The 22,181-nt window shown below is 39.4% G+C and overlaps 1 protein-coding gene across 1 annotated transcript in view; it reads right to left on the minus strand.

Annotated features, from left to right (window-relative positions):
- The window catches only part of LOC142160977 (clathrin heavy chain 1-like), a 73,024-nt gene that overhangs the window by 17,375 nt on the left and 33,468 nt on the right, over positions 1-22,181 (minus strand). The window contains exons 5-20 of the mRNA XM_075216144.1: positions 20,394-20,507; positions 19,983-20,156; positions 14,975-15,172; positions 14,695-14,895; positions 14,441-14,593; positions 14,245-14,367; positions 8,998-9,135; positions 8,617-8,781; positions 8,297-8,477; positions 5,763-5,926; positions 3,732-3,857; positions 3,137-3,279; positions 2,634-2,868; positions 2,416-2,538; positions 1,291-1,436; positions 1,019-1,202 (exon numbers count right to left, since the gene is read on the minus strand). Coding sequence (XP_075072245.1) covers positions 1,019-1,202; positions 1,291-1,436; positions 2,416-2,538; positions 2,634-2,868; positions 3,137-3,279; positions 3,732-3,857; positions 5,763-5,926; positions 8,297-8,477; positions 8,617-8,781; positions 8,998-9,135; positions 14,245-14,367; positions 14,441-14,593; positions 14,695-14,895; positions 14,975-15,172; positions 19,983-20,156; positions 20,394-20,507 — 2,568 coding nt within the window. The remainder of the gene's footprint in view (positions 1-1,018; positions 1,203-1,290; positions 1,437-2,415; positions 2,539-2,633; positions 2,869-3,136; positions 3,280-3,731; positions 3,858-5,762; positions 5,927-8,296; positions 8,478-8,616; positions 8,782-8,997; positions 9,136-14,244; positions 14,368-14,440; positions 14,594-14,694; positions 14,896-14,974; positions 15,173-19,982; positions 20,157-20,393; positions 20,508-22,181) is intronic.

The raw sequence follows: 22,181 nt of genomic DNA on the forward strand, positions 1-22,181 counted from the left end.
TTAACTAATAGTAATCTCAAACCCTACTTGCTCCTTTAATCTTTGTAAGATATCCTTAAGTCTATCCCAAGCGTGTTTAAATTGCTGTACTGTATTAGCCTCTACCACCTCTGATGGGAGGCTATTCCACTTATACACTACCCTTTCTGTGAAGTAGTTTTTCCTCAAACTTTCTCTGTCCCTACTTCCCTCCAGTGTCAGTGCATGTCCTCGTGTTCTAGTATTTCTCTTCCTTTGAAGAATGTTTCTATCCTGTACCTTGTTTAAAACCCTTGACATATTTGAAAGTTTATATCATGTCCTCCCTTTACCTTCCTATACATATTAAGTTCTTTCAGATTTTTCGGGGTAAGTTTTGTGCTGTAGCCTATGACCATTTTAGTTGCCCTTCTTTGCACAGTCAGTAATGTATTTATATTCATCCGGAGATATGGCCTCCAGAACTGAACACAGTATTCTAGATGAGGCCGTACCAATGACCTATACAGTGGCATTACTACCATTACTACTACTTTCTGTCTGCTACTGATTCCTCTCCCTATGCAACCAAGCATCTGACTTGCCTTTCTCATTGCTTTGTTACACTGCTTACCTGTCTTTAATTCACATGAAATAGTGACTCCTAGATCCCTTAGATCCCTTTCCTTTTCAGTAGTTTCCATTACAGTGCCATTAATACTATATTTAGCCTTTGGGTTTTTGAGACCCAAGTGCATGATTTTGTATTTTTTGTCATTAAACTGTAGTTTAACCATTCCTCTAGTCTACCTAGATCATCAATCACTTGTTTTACCCCTTCTGGTGTGTCTACCCTGGTGCATATCTTCGTGTCATCTGCACAATGGCATACTTTCCCTATAATACCATTTGCAATGTCACCAATAAAGATATTAAAAAGCACTGGTCCAAGTACAGTTTCTTGGGGTACTCCAGTGGTAACCTTTCCCTCCTGTGAATGCACTCCATTTACTATAACTCTCTGTTATATATCTGTAGAATACCAATCTTTGTATCTCACTTGTATGGCAGATGTATTAACATCAAATTTCCTAAAGATCGCAAAGGCCTCCTCAAAAAGCTGGTTGCTGATAGCAATGTTAGCAATGTCTGGTGCATCATAGTTATCCAAGCGGTTAATATATTCCATCACTCGCGTACGGTCAGCTTTAATAGCCGTCAGTATCAGCAGGTTCTGTAGGTTTCTGAAAACAAATGAAAACGTGAAACATCACTCACCCATTTCAGTAAAGTACCCACCCTTTGCCATAGTTCTCTTATCCCCAATCTAACCTGTGCTCACTGAACACCGAGTTGTCCAGAACTATCTTCTCCAGAAGTTCAATGAGCTCATTCGGAAGATCAGCGGTCATAAAGGCTTTCACAGTCACTGACACTTCCTCGGGATCCTGAGTTTCTGATAGAGCGGTCTGCACCACCTTTGGAATGAAGAAGTAAATATTAATAAAACGTAACATTCCAATAAGCGCAAACTGCTGTTAGTGCAGCTACATCATTGCTTCATAAAGCCGCTTGAGGAACTTTAGATTTACAAAGATGATTCAAAAGCGATAATGCAAAATAAATGAACAACACTAGCCTTCTAGTGTAGAATGTAGCAGGCTACTTTAACTGGTTTACATAAATGTGGCAAAAAAGGATCCATCGTGGCACATTATAGATGCAGGTGTAGTGCCTGGTGGATTTGATAGTCCAGATTTGGTTGATTCACAAACTTGGCAAACATGAAGACTGATGACAAGACAATTTATTTCCTCTCTAAGCTTCTTGAATAGTTATAGTTCCTTTACAGTGTTGTTCTATTAAAAAATGTTCCCAGGTTAAGAACCCAATTCAAGTGGAAAATGACACTTTATAAAAACTAGAATTCTGTTTGAAAAACAAGACACTTTTAGGAAAGTATTGCACCTGTCTTATACACTGTTCCACTCCCATTATATCTATACAAACTTGAGTCTATATACTCCTGAGATAATTATGCAGGCTGTCTCTTAACGATTCTCCCACTCATACAACTAAACAATTGTTTCTGCCTTCTTCTAGGGGTTTCTCTGTTACTAGTTAGCACTGTTTCCAAATGTACTGACATGGAGAAATACACCCCAGTGTATGGAAATAAAGACATTTCAATACACTGAGACAGTCATGAAAATCGTTCCACAGATATCTGTGCAGAACAGGCAGTGCAGCACAAAGATTATGTCATTTTCCCAGTACAGTTAACAAAATTAAAGCACACATCCAAGTGGTTGCTTTGTCATCGCTAATTGTGGAACTATTTGCATAAATATCCCCCATATTTACTACTGTAAGGCGAATAAACCAATAAATCTGTTAGACACAAATGTAAAAACAGAGAAAATATAACTTCTGCATATTATTTCATTTTCAATTTACCTGATCTATTAGTTGCCTCCTGAACGGGCTGTTTTCCTCAAGGACATTGGCCCACAGATCAGCATCTTTCCTCCGTACGAGGTATCGGGCTTCACTCTTGAACAAGGAGTTTTCATTGCACACCTAAAGTGAGAAATCGGGAGAAATAAATTCATATATAAATATTTTTTGCAATGAACTAAGACATCGGCAATGATAAGAATTGCATCGATACATGCCTTGATTAGCTCCAGGTCACACTGGCCCCTCTCATAGGCTACACAGGCCAGGTGTGGATCCCTCTTTTCACAGTACTTGCCCACGACACAGCTGTCATAGAAAGGGTTCTCCCTTAGGAAGCGTTCAGGGTTGTTGTTGCTGTCAATGTAAATCTTGGCCAGAGCATTGTGTGTAGCAGGTTCCTCACACCCCTCATGGATTCTAGATTCCAACCATGGTAAGAGCAGCTTAAGCCTGATATGAAAGAGAGGGTCAAGCTTTGTAAAAATAGTGCAATTATAGCAGAGCACAGATTCAAGATGATACCGCAGTTGATTAACTTGGTCAACAAATTAAAGAAAAACATAAAAGCAAGATAAACTGAGCATACAAAGGTACTCTTGGAATTAATTTATAAATGTCAAAAGATGCAGGTGCATAATATATAGATTGAGCAAAGCACTTTGTTGGACAGAAGTGAGGGAAATATTTCGCTCAATGTACTAAACTGGGGTGTATTCACCTGTTTCTTTTCTCCACTTCGGCCACTAGCTCATCAGTGGAAAACTGTCCATGTACAACCATGATGAGATTCTTAATGACGTCCTCTGAACAGTCCACATCCAATAATCCTCCAATTACAGCAGGGATACGGCTGGGGTTCACCTAAGCATGGGAGACAAACCAAAATATTATAGTAGTGCTGAAGAGGCCACCCGTGCAGTAATTACCTAAGCAGAAGAAACAGTGAGTGCATACTGAGTAATTCATTATTAGGTGCTAGCAACGCACAAACCTGCACCTCCTGAGAGGTTGCAACTATATTTATTAGGGTAGAGGCTGCTCGCTCAACTACCATGCAAATTTTACAGATGGAGCCTTTGTATCGGGTAAATAGGTAAATTAGTTATCACACGTCACATTTCATTATATGGCATACTCGCAGGCGAGATTATCTCAGTAGAATTTTACTTCATACAAGTAATACAACAGTATTTCTAGTACTACATTGTGATATTAAAAGGGAATATTCAGACCTGAATTTTTTAAGCAATGAACTGAGCAGTGTCCAGAATTATTATTTCTAACAATAAAGTGGAAAAATGGATAGGACTCACCTTCTGCACATAGATTTCAATGTATTTCTGGAGGTTGTTGCGGTACAGATATAACACGAGATCATGTACAAAGTCAAAGCGGTCACAGACAATTATCAGTGGAAGTTGGTCTGTGAGTTTGGCCTCCTATATATAAAAAGGGCAAATAAGAGGATAACCAAAATATTTAGTTATATAGAAATCCCAAGATTCTCTAATTTAACAGGTCAAAATGAGCAGCAGGATAAAAAAACAAAACAATAAAAACAAAGGCACAAATTTATGAGCTTATAGGATAGCTACAGAATCTATGGCACCTTATAAATAAATAAGAACAGTACCTTTGTCTGCTGGCATGCTATTCACAGTTACTGCCTTATACAATAACAAAACCTTTCAAATCCAAATGTGTAGGAAGATATAATTAACATGGTATAATATTAATAGATTAAATATAGCCAATAAAATAACACTGAGCCGTCTACATTCCTCCCGCATGTGCTGCAGGACATATTTATGAAACGTACGCAAATGCGTTAATATATTCTCTGATGCAGCGCCTTGTGCAAAAGTTCAAAAGTATTTTACATACACGTGTAACATGTTTAAAATAAAACAAAGTACTTGGTACGCTGGTGGTCAACTGGAGATCAGGGAGAATCCAGTGGGGTTGACCACAGCCCCGGTTCCCATTTGTGGGAACTGAAGCACTGTGGTGCTGGCGAGTTCCCCTTCTATGAAGGTCTACTGGAGGGCTGCACTGGAACTCGGACAAAACAGCGGCCACTCTGGTGCCAGGGCTTAAGTGCAGAGGCTCGCCTCGGCTGCATTTCCAAAGGCTGCTACCGTATCGGCTACACCGGATCACCAGGGAAAGGAAACCCTCCTGCACAGCAGGGCTCCATATATTGATTTGTATGTCTATACTCAAAGAGTTTTTAAAAAGTTCTTATAGTTTTTGTACTTCAATTTACATTTCTTTAAATGTTCAAAAATTCAAATATTAATAATAAATACTGGCCCAATGGGCTTAAAAGGATAATTCCACTAAAAACAGCAAAACACCTGCCATAATCTCCTTGTCAACCTTTTTTTCAGAGAGGCAGCATGATGGATAACACGTTGGCAACCGGAGGAGCAAGAAAAGGGACACTGGATTTGGTTAGGCTTTCTGCTGACTCACCAAACCTTGTGAACATCCCAAATTTATGCATTGATATTTATCATATTTTAAGGTCTTCTTTTATATACAAGGTGTGTCCCCCCAGCTTCACAAACCCCATGGGAAACGCAGCCGTTAGTAGTGTGCTTGAAATGTGCAGAAGCCAGTGATGGCTGCTGAAGGCAGCTACAGCTGTGAGCAGAGTCGGCTCTGCATGCCAGGGGCACCATAAACAACAGTGTGCCATAAAATATATCAAGTCTCTGCTGGAATATGAAAAATAGAGCCTGGCAGAAATAGGGAAGTAGGCTGTAGCGTGCTCGCTGTTCATTATTTGGAGTCAGATCTGTCCCGTTTCCTTATGGGAGTGAGGGGCCTCGTGTGGAGTAATTCGGTATGTAATGCCCCCAGAAAGTTAAAATCATCTAAAATGTATATTTTTTTGTAAAGTAAAAGTCATATTATAAGGTATTATTTATAAACTCAAGGAAATGCTTCAGGGTGTGTAGACAAGAGGTTTGTTTCTTTTATAGTCACATTTTTTCATGTCAGCAAGAAGCTATCTTCTGGGCAGCTATGAATATTCATGAGTAAACATCCAGTGACTTCATCAAATTGGAAGCTTTCAGTATACTAGCTATAAATGATCGCATGAGTTAGATGGTAACAGCAACTGTCCACACAAAAAAAAAAATTAATAAATGTACATTTTTATTAGGCGTTAACACTGACTGTACAATAAAAGGTAGTTTTTGCAAAACTGCACTTCAGGTACACTTTATGGATAACAGTTAAACAATACTTGGAGGCTTCTCTGCCCAGCTCACCATCTGCTGCTAGCAATACCAGCTAAAAAAATGACAACACTTAGTTTCTGCAAATGCACTTGCCTTTAGGAAGTTCTTGACACGTTCTGGATTGTAACAGTTGCTCTCCCTACATATTCGCTCCACCTCTTTAATTTGCCCAGTCTTGCAGGCGGCTTGGATGTATTTGAAATGCACGTCAGGGTCTTGGCTGAAATTGACAATAGATCCCAGAAAGTAGAAAAGACCTAAAGGACAAGGGACATTGAGAAGTAATTCTAAGGCAAACTACTGCAATTCTACATGAAAATGAAAAATATAAAAGGCCCCACACGCTCATGTTTTTTTATGTACAAATTATGGGATGAAATTTAAATTTTGCAGTTTAAAAAAATGAAAAAATTATCTGGGGGATAGCTCAGGTACGTAGAAATATTTTCAATGAGCTTCTTTCTGGTGTTATCCAGTATATAAACACATTGAGAAATCTATTTGGCAATATTGTCATATCACATCTTCTATGCCCATAAGTTCCAATGAGCAAAGCAAATATCTGTTCAAGCCACTGGTACCATCCGATGAATTTACCTGCATACTGGGGGCTACCACCTCTGCCTCAGCAACAGGCACACTGGTGATAAGGAGAATAGGCTATGGGAATAGGCTATGGAGGAACAACACTTATTTAGCAGACGCAAAGGACCAGAGAACTCTCTGGAGGAAGGACTGGTCTCACAGGCGGGTAGGGAAGTATTTTTATGGTCTCCCACAAACCTGCTCCACTAGAGAGTAGTGTACAGATAAACAAAGTTGCAGCAAAAGTTACGCTAATTTAATTTTGTAGAGGAATAGTCTGGTGATATAATATTTAAGTTCCTTTCCTTTTTTTCCTTCTCTCCATAGACTGGCAATCTACACTGTATATGTAAATTCCACATTCTGAGGAATTTCGTACTCTATTTATAAACAGCTGGGACATCGACTGTGTCAATTCTTTCTGTTCTGTGGTGTGGATGTGGTGTAATAAAGGAAAAGTCTGGGTGGGACAAAAATTATGCAAATATTCTGAAGAATAGTTTTGAAAGTTTCCCTCATCTTTTAACAAGAGGTGATTTATGGAGTCACAGCTCCCTGGTTCTATGCGGTTATCATCCAAGTTAAAAAGTCAAAGATGACAAGTGCACACAATATTTCCCGTCTCACAATGACACATTCCACTGGACTGAAAGCTAGTTCTCACCTGCATCTCGCAGGGCCTGCAGGCTGATACTCTAAGAATGCATCCCCTATGTTAGTTATGCAGCCCTCCTTGTCCATTTTGTTATGAGAATGTTATATATTCAAAGTATTTAGTCGTAATAAGCCTCGTGCTTTAAATACCCACCAGTAGCTTTCTAATGAGAATTATCCTCCTATCAATTAGTCAAAAGCTGTAGTTTAACAAATATACCATACAATAGCCAATCCTTAGTGTGCTTACACATTTAAAAACATTATACACATTTTATGTTACATTCACCTATATTTCCCCCACATATCAATTAATTCTACATGAAACAATTATAAATTCAAAAATATATAAATCTTTCTCAATGTGATTTACTGTTTTAAAATTATTTTTTTTTACAATAAAATATTTTTTATTTGTTGTATTAAAAAACATTTTCAGGAGCTAAATCTGTGTTGCGAGACTGTCATACTGAACAATTTTGAGCAGATTATTTAATTAAAATTCATAATTATTCTACCGGTATTCCCAAAATCTACAGAAGTAATCATGATATGATTTGCTGCTGTTTGGATGCATATTCCTGCTTCGTCTCAGACCTGTCTGGGCAAATGCAAACTACGCTACATAAGATATTGTTACTGATCAGCTGTTGCCCTGTGCTGGATTTCTCCCATTACTACAGTGAATGGCAAGTGGCTCGCACCTAACAATTCCCTCATATAAAAAGTTGATTTAAACCCACCAAGGCTACCCTGGTGTGTTATCCTTACAGTCATGCTGTAGGCACAGTTTTGTCAATAAAAATTGTTGGAATGTATCAAATTACAATAAAAAAAATAAATAAAAACAATATCAATGTCCCAAAGCCATAACAATGATAGAGAAGGAGCGGTCTCATAAGACTTTTACTATTCTCATGTCAAATAAAGCCCCCACGACTAAAGTGGAAAGTGCATCTGACGATTGCTGTTGCCCAGAGACCGGTTGGAAACTGCCCTGTCCTAACCCAGAAGTAAGTTTGGACACCAAACTGCACTCATTCATGGTCTAAACCATATCTATGTTGTGCCAAAAGCACTTAATATCTTTGTCCTTTTGTACGAATTGTGAAGTTTTTGCCCCATAAGCTAAAATAAAATAGACCTATAGTTTATTAAACATACGTGAACCAAACAGTATGCAAATATACTGAAAAGAAAGGTGGAGCTGGTGCAGTAAAGATTGGATTAAAAAAAAAGAAAAAAGGAGTCTTTTCTATTGACATTAGGCCAGCAGAGTGCATATAGAGGAGCCGCAGCTTCATCCCTATACTTACTAAAGGAAGGTGGCTTTCTGACAGCACTAAAATATTTCACCTAAAAAAATTATCAACACAAATTGCACATACCTTCATAACTCTTGAAAGACTCAAAGAGCTCAACCAAAGACTGGGTGCCCAGCTGTTCATGGTATTTAGATGCCACCTGGACACAGAGTTGTAGGTTCTGCCGGATGTTAGCAGATAGCATAGCTCGCAAACACTCCACTGAATCCTCTACCGATAATGAGCCAAAATAATTCACCAACCACTAAATTTAAAGAAAAGAACTTTGCTGTAAGAGCACAAAATAGCATATTCATTCTAAGCATGGTTGTGTGTGGATAATATGAAGGAATAGGATCTCCATATTAGTATGGAAGACTGATATACACAAAATAATAATTCACCTCTGGATTTAGAAGATGTGTGTGTACCACAGCCCGTTTAATATCATACAAGTCTGTGTAGTGCTCCAGAGCCCTTTGCAGCAGTCCAGCTTTCTCACACAGCTGAGCAATGTGGGCCCGGTCATAATGAGTGAACATTTGGTTCCCAAGGATGGCATCTGCAACCTAAGAGGGATTTGGAGACGGCAAGTCATGGAATTATTAAAAGCAGACAATGCACAAAAAAGAAGAGATCATTTGGGAGGCTTGGCTGGAATGTAAACTTATGAAGTCTCTTGTTGGTAGGTGTTCATCGGTTTCTCAAATTTGAAATTGAATTGGAAGGGGGTGGGGTGGGGGATGGCAGGAGGATTATGGAAGGACTTGGGGGAACAGACGTACCTGTGGAGCATGGATCAGATTCATCTCCAGGAGGCGAGTTTGCAGATGGCCCTCAGCAGGCTGATTGTTCTTCAGTGCATCAAGCAGGAATGATGTGCACTGCTGTATCAGACTGTTCTCCATAAAGACATCCACAATCTGGGAATTGAGACACACACAGCCACTTAAATCTGCCTTACACAACAAATAATTAAGGGATTGACAAAGCTTCCTCCTCAATCAAGGTCAGTTTATATAAAAAAAAGGAGAATAAAAGGACAATATATTAACCAAATATTTTAATACATAACAGTAAAAAAACTAAACATTCTACAATAAAAAAAAGTTCTGTCCGTTCTTCTTTGGTTGCCCTACTTTATATCCTTATAACATCATATTTTTTTCTCACCTAACACTTTTCTCTTAAGCTACATAGTACTATAGAAATGAAGTAACATCAATTATCTCTCCAACATGCTCCTGTACATTTAAAAACACCCTCAATCACCCTTTGCTTAGTGAAATAGTTAAATACGATTATCTGTACTTACAGATAAATCCTTTTCTGCAGTAGAGCAAGAGATACTGGGTATACTTAACCCCCCCACCCAGGACAGGAGGAAGGGTACTGGGAAAAGACAAACTGCCCCCTCCCCCCCCCCCCTATAACCCTCCTGGTTCCCTTTCAGTTTACCATTAAAGCAGAAAGGGAACTATAACAAAATAAAAAAGAAGCAGAATAGAACAGATAACACAGCATTCCTGTATAGGTTGGTCTGTAATTCCCTTTTCACCTTCAGTATTAAGGAGTCAGACAATGAGATGTCCCAAAGCCAGTCCATATACGTGTGGAGGAATACCCAGAAATGAACAAGCGCCTAAAGGACCATTCTATCAAAAAAGACAGCAAGTCTTCATTCTAGAACTTGGGAGAAAGTACGTGGTCATTGAGTTAATGTTATGACACCACTCAGCAGGGACCAGTTGCTTTGGTTAAATGCGAGAAGGCAAACCAATGCCTCAATGCAGAATAGGCTCCCGGTACCGCCGCCCCAATTCACTGGGAGACAATGCAAACACGTTTTAGGACCATCAAAATGAACGAGGACAAAGTCTAAAAGATGAAAATCCTATGTCCTGAACAAGTCAATTCATAGACAGCGAACAACATTCAGAGATAAACACCATCTCCCTAGAGAAACTGGGTGGTGTCCACAAAAATAATTCTTTGTTAAAAGGCTACCTTAGGCTGGAAAGATGGAATGCAAAGGACTGCTTGATTTTGACTAAAACTAGGTATGGGGTCTGTGGAAGGGGCCGTCACCTTGGAAAAATGTCTATCTGAAATGATGACTAGGAAGGAGGATAACTTTAATATGAGGAAGGACAGGAGGATCACACAAAGGGTCTCACAAATGGAGTGCCATATGGGACGTTTAGAATGAGGTCAAGGTGCCAAGTAAAAGCTGATAATCAAAAGAGATGTCCTCACATGGCAGAAAATTCAGTAAGCAACACCAACATGCACTGGAAGAAAATTAAAAGTGCAGAAACCTGAACCTATCATGTGTACTGTAATAAGTCTCCTGTCTGTTGCGTCTATATGCAGGCAGCAGGAGTCGCATCTGGGAAGTGAGAACATGAGAGGGGTTTATAAAGACACAAATGCAGGGCAGAGAGGGTCTCTCTCTTCTGGACAATATAGACTAGGGGCTAGATTTACTAAACTGCGGGTTTGGAAAAGTGGAGATGTTGCCTATATCAATCAATCAGATTATAGCTTTCATTTATTTAGTGCATTCTACAAAATGACAGCTAGAATCTGATTGGTTGCTATAGGCAACATCTCCACTTTTTCAAACCCGCAGTTTAGTAAATATATACCTTGGAGTCATTATTCCAGTCAGACTAGTCCAGGATCATGTTTGTGTAGCTCTTAAGCCTCAGCGGACTATGCTTCTTTGTGGACCTGCAAAAAGCAGGGGACATTGAACTCCGTCCCAACCACATGGTAGAGGCGTGAAGAGTGTGGCTCAGTAGCCAGAATTGTGCATAGAAGTGAGTGAGACAGACAGTGGTGAGGTATTGGAGTGTGTAGTTCGCACTGTGGTGAAAACCTCTGGTATTGCTACAGACTTGCTATTATTATGTGTGCTGTGTGTTTTATATATAATAAAAAGGTGCGTCTTTCACCAACTATTTGCCAAGGTGATTTATTTAACCAACGTCTATGTACTATGAAGGTTAGGGCTGACCTACACGTAGACCAGTCAGCTGGCAGGGCAAACAGGGCTAAACATTACCCCAGTATCCTCAGACACCTGCCAATTGCCCAACCCCACGATATAAATTGCTGATTTAATTTGTTCCACCCACATCCGAATACAAGACACTTCTCTAATGGTTTTGGAGCTGTGGGTGGCCCTTTGATGATTCAGTTAGGCCACCACTGTAGTTTTGATCATCTGGACTTTGACAGCATAGCCCTTGGGGTTTACAGTCCAAATAATATCGGGCAGATAAGTATTCCTGATCTCCATGAACTTGACAGACAGAGGGAGTTCCTGAAAAGACATGGTCACATTAATATATATATTTACACTCCCCCCACCCAGTGAGCTAAGGGTACAAGTAAAAGCTGCGTTCAAGGTTCCACAGTCCCATGCAGTTGCAGATGATTATGACTGGTCTGGTCTTGGGGAGGAAATATTTGCCATGGATGACAGCACAAGGGATTATTTTGTTAATAATCCAACCATAAGCTTCCAAGGTCTGGATGGTTAGCTAAAGATTTGAAGGATCAGTTACCTTGAAAGGGACTTGTCTGGACAATATTGTCTGGACAATATCCTGATGAAGTACCTCCACGGAGGCCATGATCCTGATAAAGACACTGAACAGACTGAAGGTCAGACCCAAAACAAAAAACATCCTTGTAAGAGCCTCTGAAATGTTTATATCTTGAACTGCTTTCATGAAGGCATGTGCCAAAGGCTTTTTGATTTAATACATGTCAAGACTAACTGTCCCTCCTGTGTACAAGAAAATGCTTTGCTCAAAAACCCAACCTCCCTGGTGTTCCAAAACAGGACAGAAGACAGAATGGAAGTCTAGACTGGAAAACCTTTATGAGCTATGGGTTCTTGAGAAGACATTGGGAGCCCCGAGAAAGATATATGGTTCCCTTGTTTACAAAGGGGAGTATCCAGGGGTCAGGACAGAGCACAACCAGGTGTCATTGAAGGTAAGTTCCTCCCACCATCGAGGACCTAGGGGTCAGCAGGTAGTCTTGTCTGAGGAGCTTTGGCCAGCCATCTTCCAGTGCTAGAACCACTTCTATTTGATTGCAAAGGCCCAGAACTATGAAACTCTGTAGGAAGGTACAATTCCCTCTTGTAGAATCCTTGATAATCCTGTCCAGTTCAGGCCAAAAAGAAACTTTCCTGGAAAATTTGTAAATGACCAGGACTTTAGCCAGAGGGCTCTAAGCACTATCACTGAGCTGAGGTCCTTGCAGCTAATCTAGCAGAGTCAAAGGTCTCGTCCTTCATGCAGGATAACATGTCAAGGGCAGTTGGTACAGAAATATAGACCAGCCTGTGAATAATTTTTCCTAAAATGGATCATGTAGGTTGGCCCTGGCACTTACGGTTCTGAATGTTAAGGACAAAAAGTACTCTTCTCTTAAGGCTGTCCACAGTCTCTGTTGACAAAAATTAGCGCTGAAAACAATCAACCTTCCAAGAAAGATCTAAAACATACTAGTTTAAGGACCTGTCAGGTTCTGAGATGGAAACAGGTTGTGCTCATGCTCATCCCTAACAGAAACTGTAAGGCAGGAAATCTTATCAAACACTGCATTACAGATCAGATACACATTGGCGTCTGAAACGCCAATGAAGAAAGAAAAGAAAAAAAAGGGAGGGAGAGCTTTCCTAGAGCCCAGTCACCTAGCGGGTGAAACATAACCCATCATTTGTCGTCCAGGGAGAAACATACATATAACTTTCTTGGCACATTGATCCTCTTGGTTCAGGTTGAGATAAGCAATCAATAGTCATCTGTAGTTTTTTTCCCACATTAATGTTTTTAGTCTAAGCATCTGAGGACGATTACCTCTTTTCTATGCGTTTTCAAGTGGCTGATCACGCACTTTTACCTGTACTTGTATACCATATTGTACTGTATTCTTGTAAAGTGCTGCACGTCTAAGTTACAATATAAATAAACATGTACATTCATATTCATGTACATACATGAGACTGAACACGCTGTTTGGTAAGCCTTTAGTCCTCACTTTATGTGTCATTGTCATGATTTATATAAATTCTACTCAAGGAATTAACAATTTCTGATTGATTACCTCTACTTTTTTATGCTTATGATTTGTCAAAGAAATTTTTTATTTTTTTTTATTATTATTTAAATCTGCCCCCTCAATTTAGTTTTGGTCTTTCCTGCCTAATGGTCAGTAACTTCAATAAACAAATAGAGACTTTCATTACTGTTAAGAGGAGCCCCTGCCATTGTAATATTGAGAAAGGACTATTACAATAGTCTCTCTTCAATCGTCATGCCGCAAAACCCTTATTTAACGATTTAAAGACATCAATTTCGTTTTAATACTGGGATAACAGTAACAAATAAAGTAACAAATAAAAATGCACTTTTTATTGCAACAGGAGTCTAATATTATTCACTGTAAAAGCAGTGAGGGGTTATATAACCGATACCCCTGGATTACTGTACAACTACAGGATTGTGTAACACAGATCCAGATTTAATGGTCTGTCATTTGACTTGTCCCAGCTACTGGACGCCTTTGCTCATTATTATGCAGGCGGCACATGTAGTACTATTAGCAGAATGCAAAGATGTGCAGCTAAATCGGACTATTAAAAAGACCAAAAAAATATTGTTATATTCTAAGAGATACATTTCAAATAAAACATTTATTAATGATTAAACCTGCAGCATGAACCAGTGGCAAGACCATTATCAATGTGAATACATACAAAACATTGACTCATAATTACATTGTGTTGATCTCATGACCTATAATTGGTTTATACATGACTCTGCTACAGAGATGTAATTGCAGTTTAATTATTGATAGGTGGGAGTATAATTGATCAATTAAAAGCAAAAATAGATTTAAAAAAACAAAAAACAAACAACAAGGATTGCAGCTGGATAGCCCTTCTGTAGGGACCTCACAGTGTGTAAACATGCCTGCATCTCTGACAATGAATCCCATGTAAGGATTACCTGGTTGATGTTGGCCAAGGGCTCCTCATCTTGTACTAGCATCTGGGAGAATTGCAGACCCTGCTCCGGGCTGATTCGCATGACACTTCGGAGCAAGAAGATCCAGTCTGGAGTGTATCCCACCTAGAACAAACATAATAATATGATTGGTACATTCACGGCAAACAGAAAGTAAAGGACATTGAGTGCGTCTTACTTTTTTGGCATAGAGAACTATTTTCTGGAACTGCCCAGTCTCTGCAAAGCACTGGATCACTTTGTTTGGCACACTAGCACGCAAGTAAACACTAAGCGCAAGAGTAGGGTCCACAGCTTTAACCAAGTCTCCAAGTTCTTCAGAGCATTCCAACTAAATAAAAACACAAATGAGTAAAAGGTTTATACAATGAGACAAACCACACTGAGGAGGTTTGAGAAGATAAGAACATTACAATACAGTGTGGCTCTTACCTTATCTTCCTTCAACCACTTTTCCAAGAGCTGCTTACGCCCCTGTTGCAGGACCGGCCTGCAGAGCTCTAGTGACTCTAGCTTGTTCAGTTGCCCCTGATCTAGCAGAATCCCAAAGTACTGGAGCAGAGGCGATGCCTGTCCAGGTTGAGCTGGCACAGTCTGAAATTTTCTGATGGTGTCAGCAGTGCGAAGGATTCCCTGGAGAGAGACCAGGACGTTATACAAAATGGGAAACATTATTAAGTAAAGTAGTGCGAAAAATCATTTGCCCAGATACCTTTGGAGCCGATGCAGCAACCTTGGCAGCTTCAGAATAATTCCCTTGAGCAAACATGGTGTTAAACTTCCTTGCAAAAAGCTCTTCAGCACCTGCTAAGTTGCTTCGGACAGCCATACGCAGTCCCAGATCAGGGTTCTGTAGCACATTTGTGGCGTAGTTCACAATGTTGTCTTCTTCCACACATACTGAAAGCACCTGAACAAAAGAAAGAGGAAAATCAATTAGCACTCAAGAGCATAAAACATGACAGTTTTCGGGGGACACTCCCAATTATCAGAGATTAAGGGTTGTGGGCAAATTGGTATTATTCGGGTGGAAAGGTGGTATAACCTGTCACAAGCCCGGAAAGCTTGTCAGGTTTGTAAACATATACTTTAATAATAAATAAATATTTTGCTTAAATATTTCAAAACTAGACGGAATTCTCTGCATTATTACCAGACCTGAAGTTTAATGATACACAAAGTATTTCTGGTGAAACGTTTGCATGTCTTATTTTTCCGGATATAAGTCTTTGCATCTACCACTTAAAATATTGGTTTTGTAGGAATTTGATGGCAAAAAACACACAAAAATAAATTGTGAAGTATTAAGATAAAGTGTTCCTTTTGCAAAGTCTCAGTCTCATGGTCTGACCCAGTTATAGGACACAACAATGTATGTTTTTAAAGTATTATTGCACAACGATGGAAGAGATGGAAAACCACCAAGTGCACAATATCGACGTGCTGTTAAATACATAAGATCTGGGTTGAAAAAAACAACAAGGAAATAGTAGGATGGTACTTTTTGGTGGGTTTGGGTACACACAATTTCTACATGACAAATTCTAAGTGCGTAAGTGCAAGAATCAAATTCATCACTCTGACGCAGAGTGAGTGACAAGGACATGTGTGCTAGGGAGAAGGTTGGGGAAAACATGTTCCATTTTTCTCTACAGTTATAAATGGAAAGGTGCAGGGAGATCAGGAATGCGTCATCCCTGTCATACTATGGTCAGCCACAGGCTACACTCCTTGGTGAAGTTGCACAGTCATTGGGAAACTTCTACGACTACCTCATAGGAAATCTAAGTGTTTACAATGAAAACGGTTTTAATAATTGGATGACCAAATCAAACGGTTCCCAGAACAGAACTGATATCAGAGGCAAACACAGGTAACATGGTTAAAGCACGAGAAATGTCCCAGACCAGACCCTGAAGAATTTATAGAAGATCACAAAGCATTAAAATAAAAGCTGGTCATGGTGTCAGAGAACTGTAAGAAAAGGGGGGGTAGCAACATTATTACACAATAAAGTGCCCTTCACGCTTATCCAATCCTATGCCGGCACAAATGGCTGATTGCTCATTGTAATTGGCACATTAAGTCTACCCACACGGCCTAATCAGGTCCTTCTTTTTCAAGGTATTCAAAAACATTGGGAGAGTTGTGCAAGGTTATCCAATTATAGGTGGAGACTTTAATTTAGTACTGAAACCCACTCTGATAAAAAACATCCTCCCACCACACCAAATGACTTCTAGGCACTTCTGACTTAGCTGGAAATGTTTATCATATGCCAGACGACAATTTAAGAACCCAACAGCAAAAGCCTTCAAGCACAGTCCTGCCATGCCCGTACAGCAACACGTTTTTTGTTTCCTGCATCTCTAATTCAGACAATTACAGATGCAGATATAGTTACTCTTGAATGGTAAGACCATGCAGGTACCCCCCACCATTGCAGCTGGTGCCTAAATGACTACACTATTTTAGACTCTACTGCCCATGATATCAAAGTATCCATTGCCGAATACTTTGATTTAAAAAAATCTTGTCTGAAACCATTTGGGAAGACCATAAAGCAACCATACGTAACAAATTAATTACAGTCTCCGCTGCGGCCTGTAATGGCACAACAGCAAAAATTATCTTGATTCGCAGCTGGGATCTTTGACATCACAATACATGAGATCGCCAGCCTTTGATCACCTCTCTCAGACACTCATACAATCCTTTCCAAAAGTTTCTTCCACTTTGAAAAAGCTAAAGCATCATTTTTACATTAAAAATGACACAATGTTGCCAACAAACTGCTGCAAAAAAATATGACAGACATATGACCTGACAGGAATTGTTAAAAAGTACCAAGATTGTTATTAAGCTTTATATAATCTGAATTTCCCCTCCCCATGCTGATACCCAGATGGATTTGAATGACAACTATCTAAACACTAAATCCTTTACAAAATTATCGCCAGAGAGCAGGATGTATTTAAAATGGGTATATTGCTCTGATGGAGACCCGGTAGACTAAATTTTTGAAAACATCATCCCTCCCTAGCCTAGATGGACTACCCTCTTACTATTGTAAGACAATATGCGATATTCAAGTACCGGAACTAACAGAGCTTTTTTAATGACCTCCTAGAGGGAGCAGGGTTTAATCCTCTGCCTAACTTAGTGTGACTGGATCACTTACAAGTAACTTATGGTATAAATTTAAAGATAGCGCAGGGTGCTTATTTATATAATTGCCAATGCACTTATTTTTGATATTGTGTATATTTTGATATAGGAAATCTTTATTTCTGAGACCAGGGGAGAAAATTTGTTTATTCTGTTTTAACCTTGCTAGAGTAAATGCAGATGATAGACAATGAATCTATTCCTAATAAGACAAGACCTTCAACAAATGAGAGAGAGTTGGGGAAAAGGAGCATAACATATCCTGCCTAAAAGAGGACATTACAACCCATATGAAAGGGGTGATCTCAAATCTTGCGTCACAATTCAATGCCTTCAGACAGAAGCTCTTGGATTTGGAGAGAGGACTCCACACAAATCATATATGCTTTGTCAGTTTGCCTGAACAAGTTTCGGCCTCTAATCCTGAGGCCCTTTTGAAGAGATGGCTTATGAAAGAGTTTGGCAGAGATGCATGCACACCTCAGTTCGTGGTGGAGAGCGCTCATCATTTACCTCTTTCAGCCTCCGCAACCAGGTGCACCCCCACAAACAGTTATAGCGAATTTTCTACATTTTAAAGACCGAGATGCTGGTCGGGCAACGCAATCTTTTAAAGTCTGAAAACCAGACTGTGGTCCTTCCCAGATTTCGCATTCAAGGTGGAAATAAGTCAAGAAACTGCATTGTGACCTGCAGCTTCCATGTTCCATATTCTATGCTGTATCCATCGTGAATGCGGGTTGTTGCAGATGGCAGGACTCATTTCTCTTTTAATACCACAGATGGCTCTGATTGGATTGCTGGTCACCCCTCTGGCAAGAATCTGGGCAGAACAGTCATATGGAGTGACTTTGAGCTGCACCTTACAAGTCTCTTTAATGGGCTATTTGCAACTTATGTTTCTTAATATGTTTAGATAATGTTTTACAGTAATGGGGTTAAGTTTACACTGATTGTTGTATTGTGAAGGGTATTGCATTTACCATGTATTCGAAAGAAGTTAGGGGTTTGTTTCATACTATGGGTAAATAAGCCACTGTTATTCATTGTTTGCTGAAGTCCTTTGCAATAGAGGAGTCCCCATCTACAAGGCCACTAGAAAGTAATTTCCCTCCCTCAACTTTTAAAAAATAGTTTATTTTTCTAAGGTGTATGTGGTTTTAATATGTCCCCTCATTTTGCTATATTGTTTACATCTCTTTATACAATTTAAATAATGGCCCAAAATAGGTTTGACACCGTCTGCTCTTATGGAATGTAAGAGGTCTTTAAAAGAAATAATAAAACAAACCCCAAGACATCCTTTGTCCTATCTCGGGTCAAAAATAGAATTAGAACCAACATTAGAACCAAGTGCGGTTGGTGTAAATGTAGCCTCGTAGGTAGCAAAATTCTAGCTATTAAAAAACCATGGCTAGGCCTACCATGCTGTTCATTTCTCCAACTAACATGGGGTATCTGTATTGATCAAGAGGCAATTGCATTTTGTTATGGAACAAACTCAAATTGACCCCTATGGTTGTTATGGGATTGTCCGTGTGCTGATGGACGATTCGCCTCTTCATAATATTGCAGTCTATACTCCTCCCCTTTAAACAAGGATGTATTTAGGAAGGGAGCTGCGTTCATAGCCCTTTCTGAATTCTCCAGTAATTTGTATGAGCAACAATAATAAGGTCATGGATGCTTGACAAGTGGAAGGAATCTGCGTCAGTTTCTGGGCCATCATTAGCCAGGCACGTACACAAAACGTTTTAATCGGTTTTTACATTGGAGAAACATTCCTGTATCTAAAGGGTCCCATCCTAATTGCGAGACCCCTTCCAACCTTTGGAATTGCCCTGTCTGAGACAGGTCTCCACCCTTTACGCTCAACTCTCACTCCCAGGGCCTTCGAATAGAGACCTTTGTGAACTTGCTTTGGATATTTATATTGGCGAGTCACTGGATGGTGCAGAACTCGGCCAAAATACAGGAGCGTATCCCCCCCCAGCTCTATTTGTGTTAGATTTAATATATACTGCCCTACAAATTGATTTCCTGCTCATACCTAAATTTTATCAACACCCCCCCCGCCCCCCGAACCCCATGGGGACAACAAAGTATTAAATATTATTCCACACTTTGTCTCTGCTGCCACCTGCCAACTAGTGGAAGCCTATTTGCTTGCTTAAAAGGCAAATAAAAGTGAAGCATTGGTAAACTGCTATCAAGAGCTCATGTGATATCACATAAAATCTGGCAAATCACACCTAAAAAGTTAAACAAGAGGTTCTGCATTAATATTTTTACACAGCTCATACAATATCATGCAGAGCTCGACACAGATCAAGTTTTTGACTGTTAGGAAATAAAAACTTGTTGAATGCTGCTTCAGTTTATTTATCCATGGCTTAAACCTTCAGAAAAGGCCAACATTAAACTTTTCACTATGTTACATATACATACCCTGACCTTTTTTGGGATAACCAAGAGAAGAATGTTACGGATTTCGGCGGAGCACAATATCTGAACTACATATGACAATATTACAGAAATATTAATAGCCATACCTGTCCTTTCTTATTCACACCAATAATTCCAGTGGTAGGTTCATGAGGAGCGGTAACAAAGATGGTGTCAGCACTGATGCGGTTCATATAAATACAGGCGCCAGACTCTAGGTCATACATGTGGATGTATCCATACTTTGTGATAAGATAGATAACTCCATGTTTGATGCCGATCTGTGCATGAAAGAAATAAAGAGATAGGAGCCAAGAAAATACTAAAATGAATACTAAAATACATGGATGTATTGTGAACACTTGGCCAGTAAACTAAAATAAAAAAAAACAACAATGTGAAATCAAAATCATCATAATATCAATGGCTGGATTTAACAGTGCAGAGTACAACTGTGTTATATAGTAAGATTGAAAGTAGGAGATGCTATATGCAAGAATGGCCATAATGCACTGTACCTGCATAGCCACAGGGAAGTCTGTCTGAGCTTCAGGAGGAAAAAAGACATCCACAGCTTTCTTAGCGAAGGGCTGATTTCCGTTAGCAGGCTGTCCAACCTCTATGATATGCAGCTGGAGGGAGCAAGGCAAAACCCTGGTTATATGCAAATTCAACATAGTCCAGCTAGTACTCTGCCAATCATGTGCATATTATATTATAATCAGGAAAACATATATTAGAGCAATCAAGTTACATTACAGACAGAAAACATAAAATATACTATAAATTAAAAACAGCATAATTATGAAAACCTGGGTTTTTGAAATAATTAAAAGTCACCAAGATGTAAAGTTATAAACAATACCAGCCATATGTTCCAAATCCCAGACTGCTGTTTCAAATAATAAATTTGCTCAATGAAGAAGTATTCCTTAAGAGTACCAATGTACCACAGCTTAGGCTCCCGTCCCCTCCTCTTGCTGGTTTTAACTATAACAATAGCTATGAAAATGGGTCAAAGTTGTGCTCATTAAAAAAAAAGTTAATAATGTACAACTTCGTCAATAAAGCACATTAACTGATCACAAAGTAGAGCACTATGGCTGTATGATTGTATAAAAAAAAAAAAAATACTTCGTCTTATAGACAATGGGAGGATAGTATTTCCTGTTTAACTTCCAGCACTTTCTATTGATTAAATATCATTCTGATGCCTCTTTTACCCTGAAGCGAAATAAATAGGCTCCATTACAAGTAGAAAATCAAATTTACACTTAGTAATTCCAAGTCATAAATCTAAACCCCAGAGGGAGGGGTGGTGGGGGACAGGACAAACAAATATTCTGCCGTTTTCCAGTGGGTATTCCTCTACAATTCAGAGGCAGATAAAAGGTTAGTTGGCTAATAATTAAAATTGTTACTAGTGTGTGTGTGTAAATGTATTTTTTCTGCCTGTGATAAGGAAATTAAATTTTAAACTCCACCGGGGCAGAACTTGATATGAATGAGTAAACAGTTTGACTGTACAGCACTATGTACTGTGTTACAACCATATAACGCATCCCTTTGAAATATAAACTCCTAGTCCCACCTACTATACCCAATGTCTCACAGTGTCCCCCAATGGTAGGAAAGAGAAATATAAGTAATCTTGGACTTTGGACCACCATTCTGAATATGATGTCTATTTTAGATCTCTGATAAGCTTCAAACCTATGACAAGTCTCTTGTACACAGAATATGATGAAAGATGCACAGGTAATCAGCACATCTGTGGTTATAAGACTGCCCACACATACTGCTAACAGGAAGCACCCACTGTTTCCTGCTAGCATTGTTGGTACACAGTGTTGTAAGAGCTGCCGTCTGTCAGCTGCAGATGAAGTAGATGGCTTTCCTTCTCAGGCTCTGTGGCTGCCCTCATGAATGGGTTAACCCTTGGTCAGCTGAGTAGAGTCAGGAAAAGTTGACACGCCCTGAAAGGTGTACAGTGCGACTATTCTTCCTTGCTGTCTTTTCAAGGTGAGTAAGGCAGTGCTGTGAGCTATTTTATATATGTGGGTTGTTATCCAATGTAGACTTGAAGGGTCCCAGTGTCAGCTCCTTGAGCCTCTTTTTACTATCTTTAACTAGTAAATGCGGGCAAGTGATACTCTGTCCTAGGAAAGAGAAAATTTCAAAAGACGCGCACTTCAGCAGGTAATGTGTCCGGGGCGGATGATGTCACTTCCAGTTCATCACGTGTATGGAGGATAGGCGCTGAATTCTACTAAAACGCATTTGCAGCTTGCAATTATATATAGTTT

This window comes from Mixophyes fleayi, chromosome 1, assembly GCF_038048845.1.
Source record: "Mixophyes fleayi isolate aMixFle1 chromosome 1, aMixFle1.hap1, whole genome shotgun sequence".
Taxonomy (NCBI): domain Eukaryota; kingdom Metazoa; phylum Chordata; class Amphibia; order Anura; family Limnodynastidae; genus Mixophyes; species Mixophyes fleayi.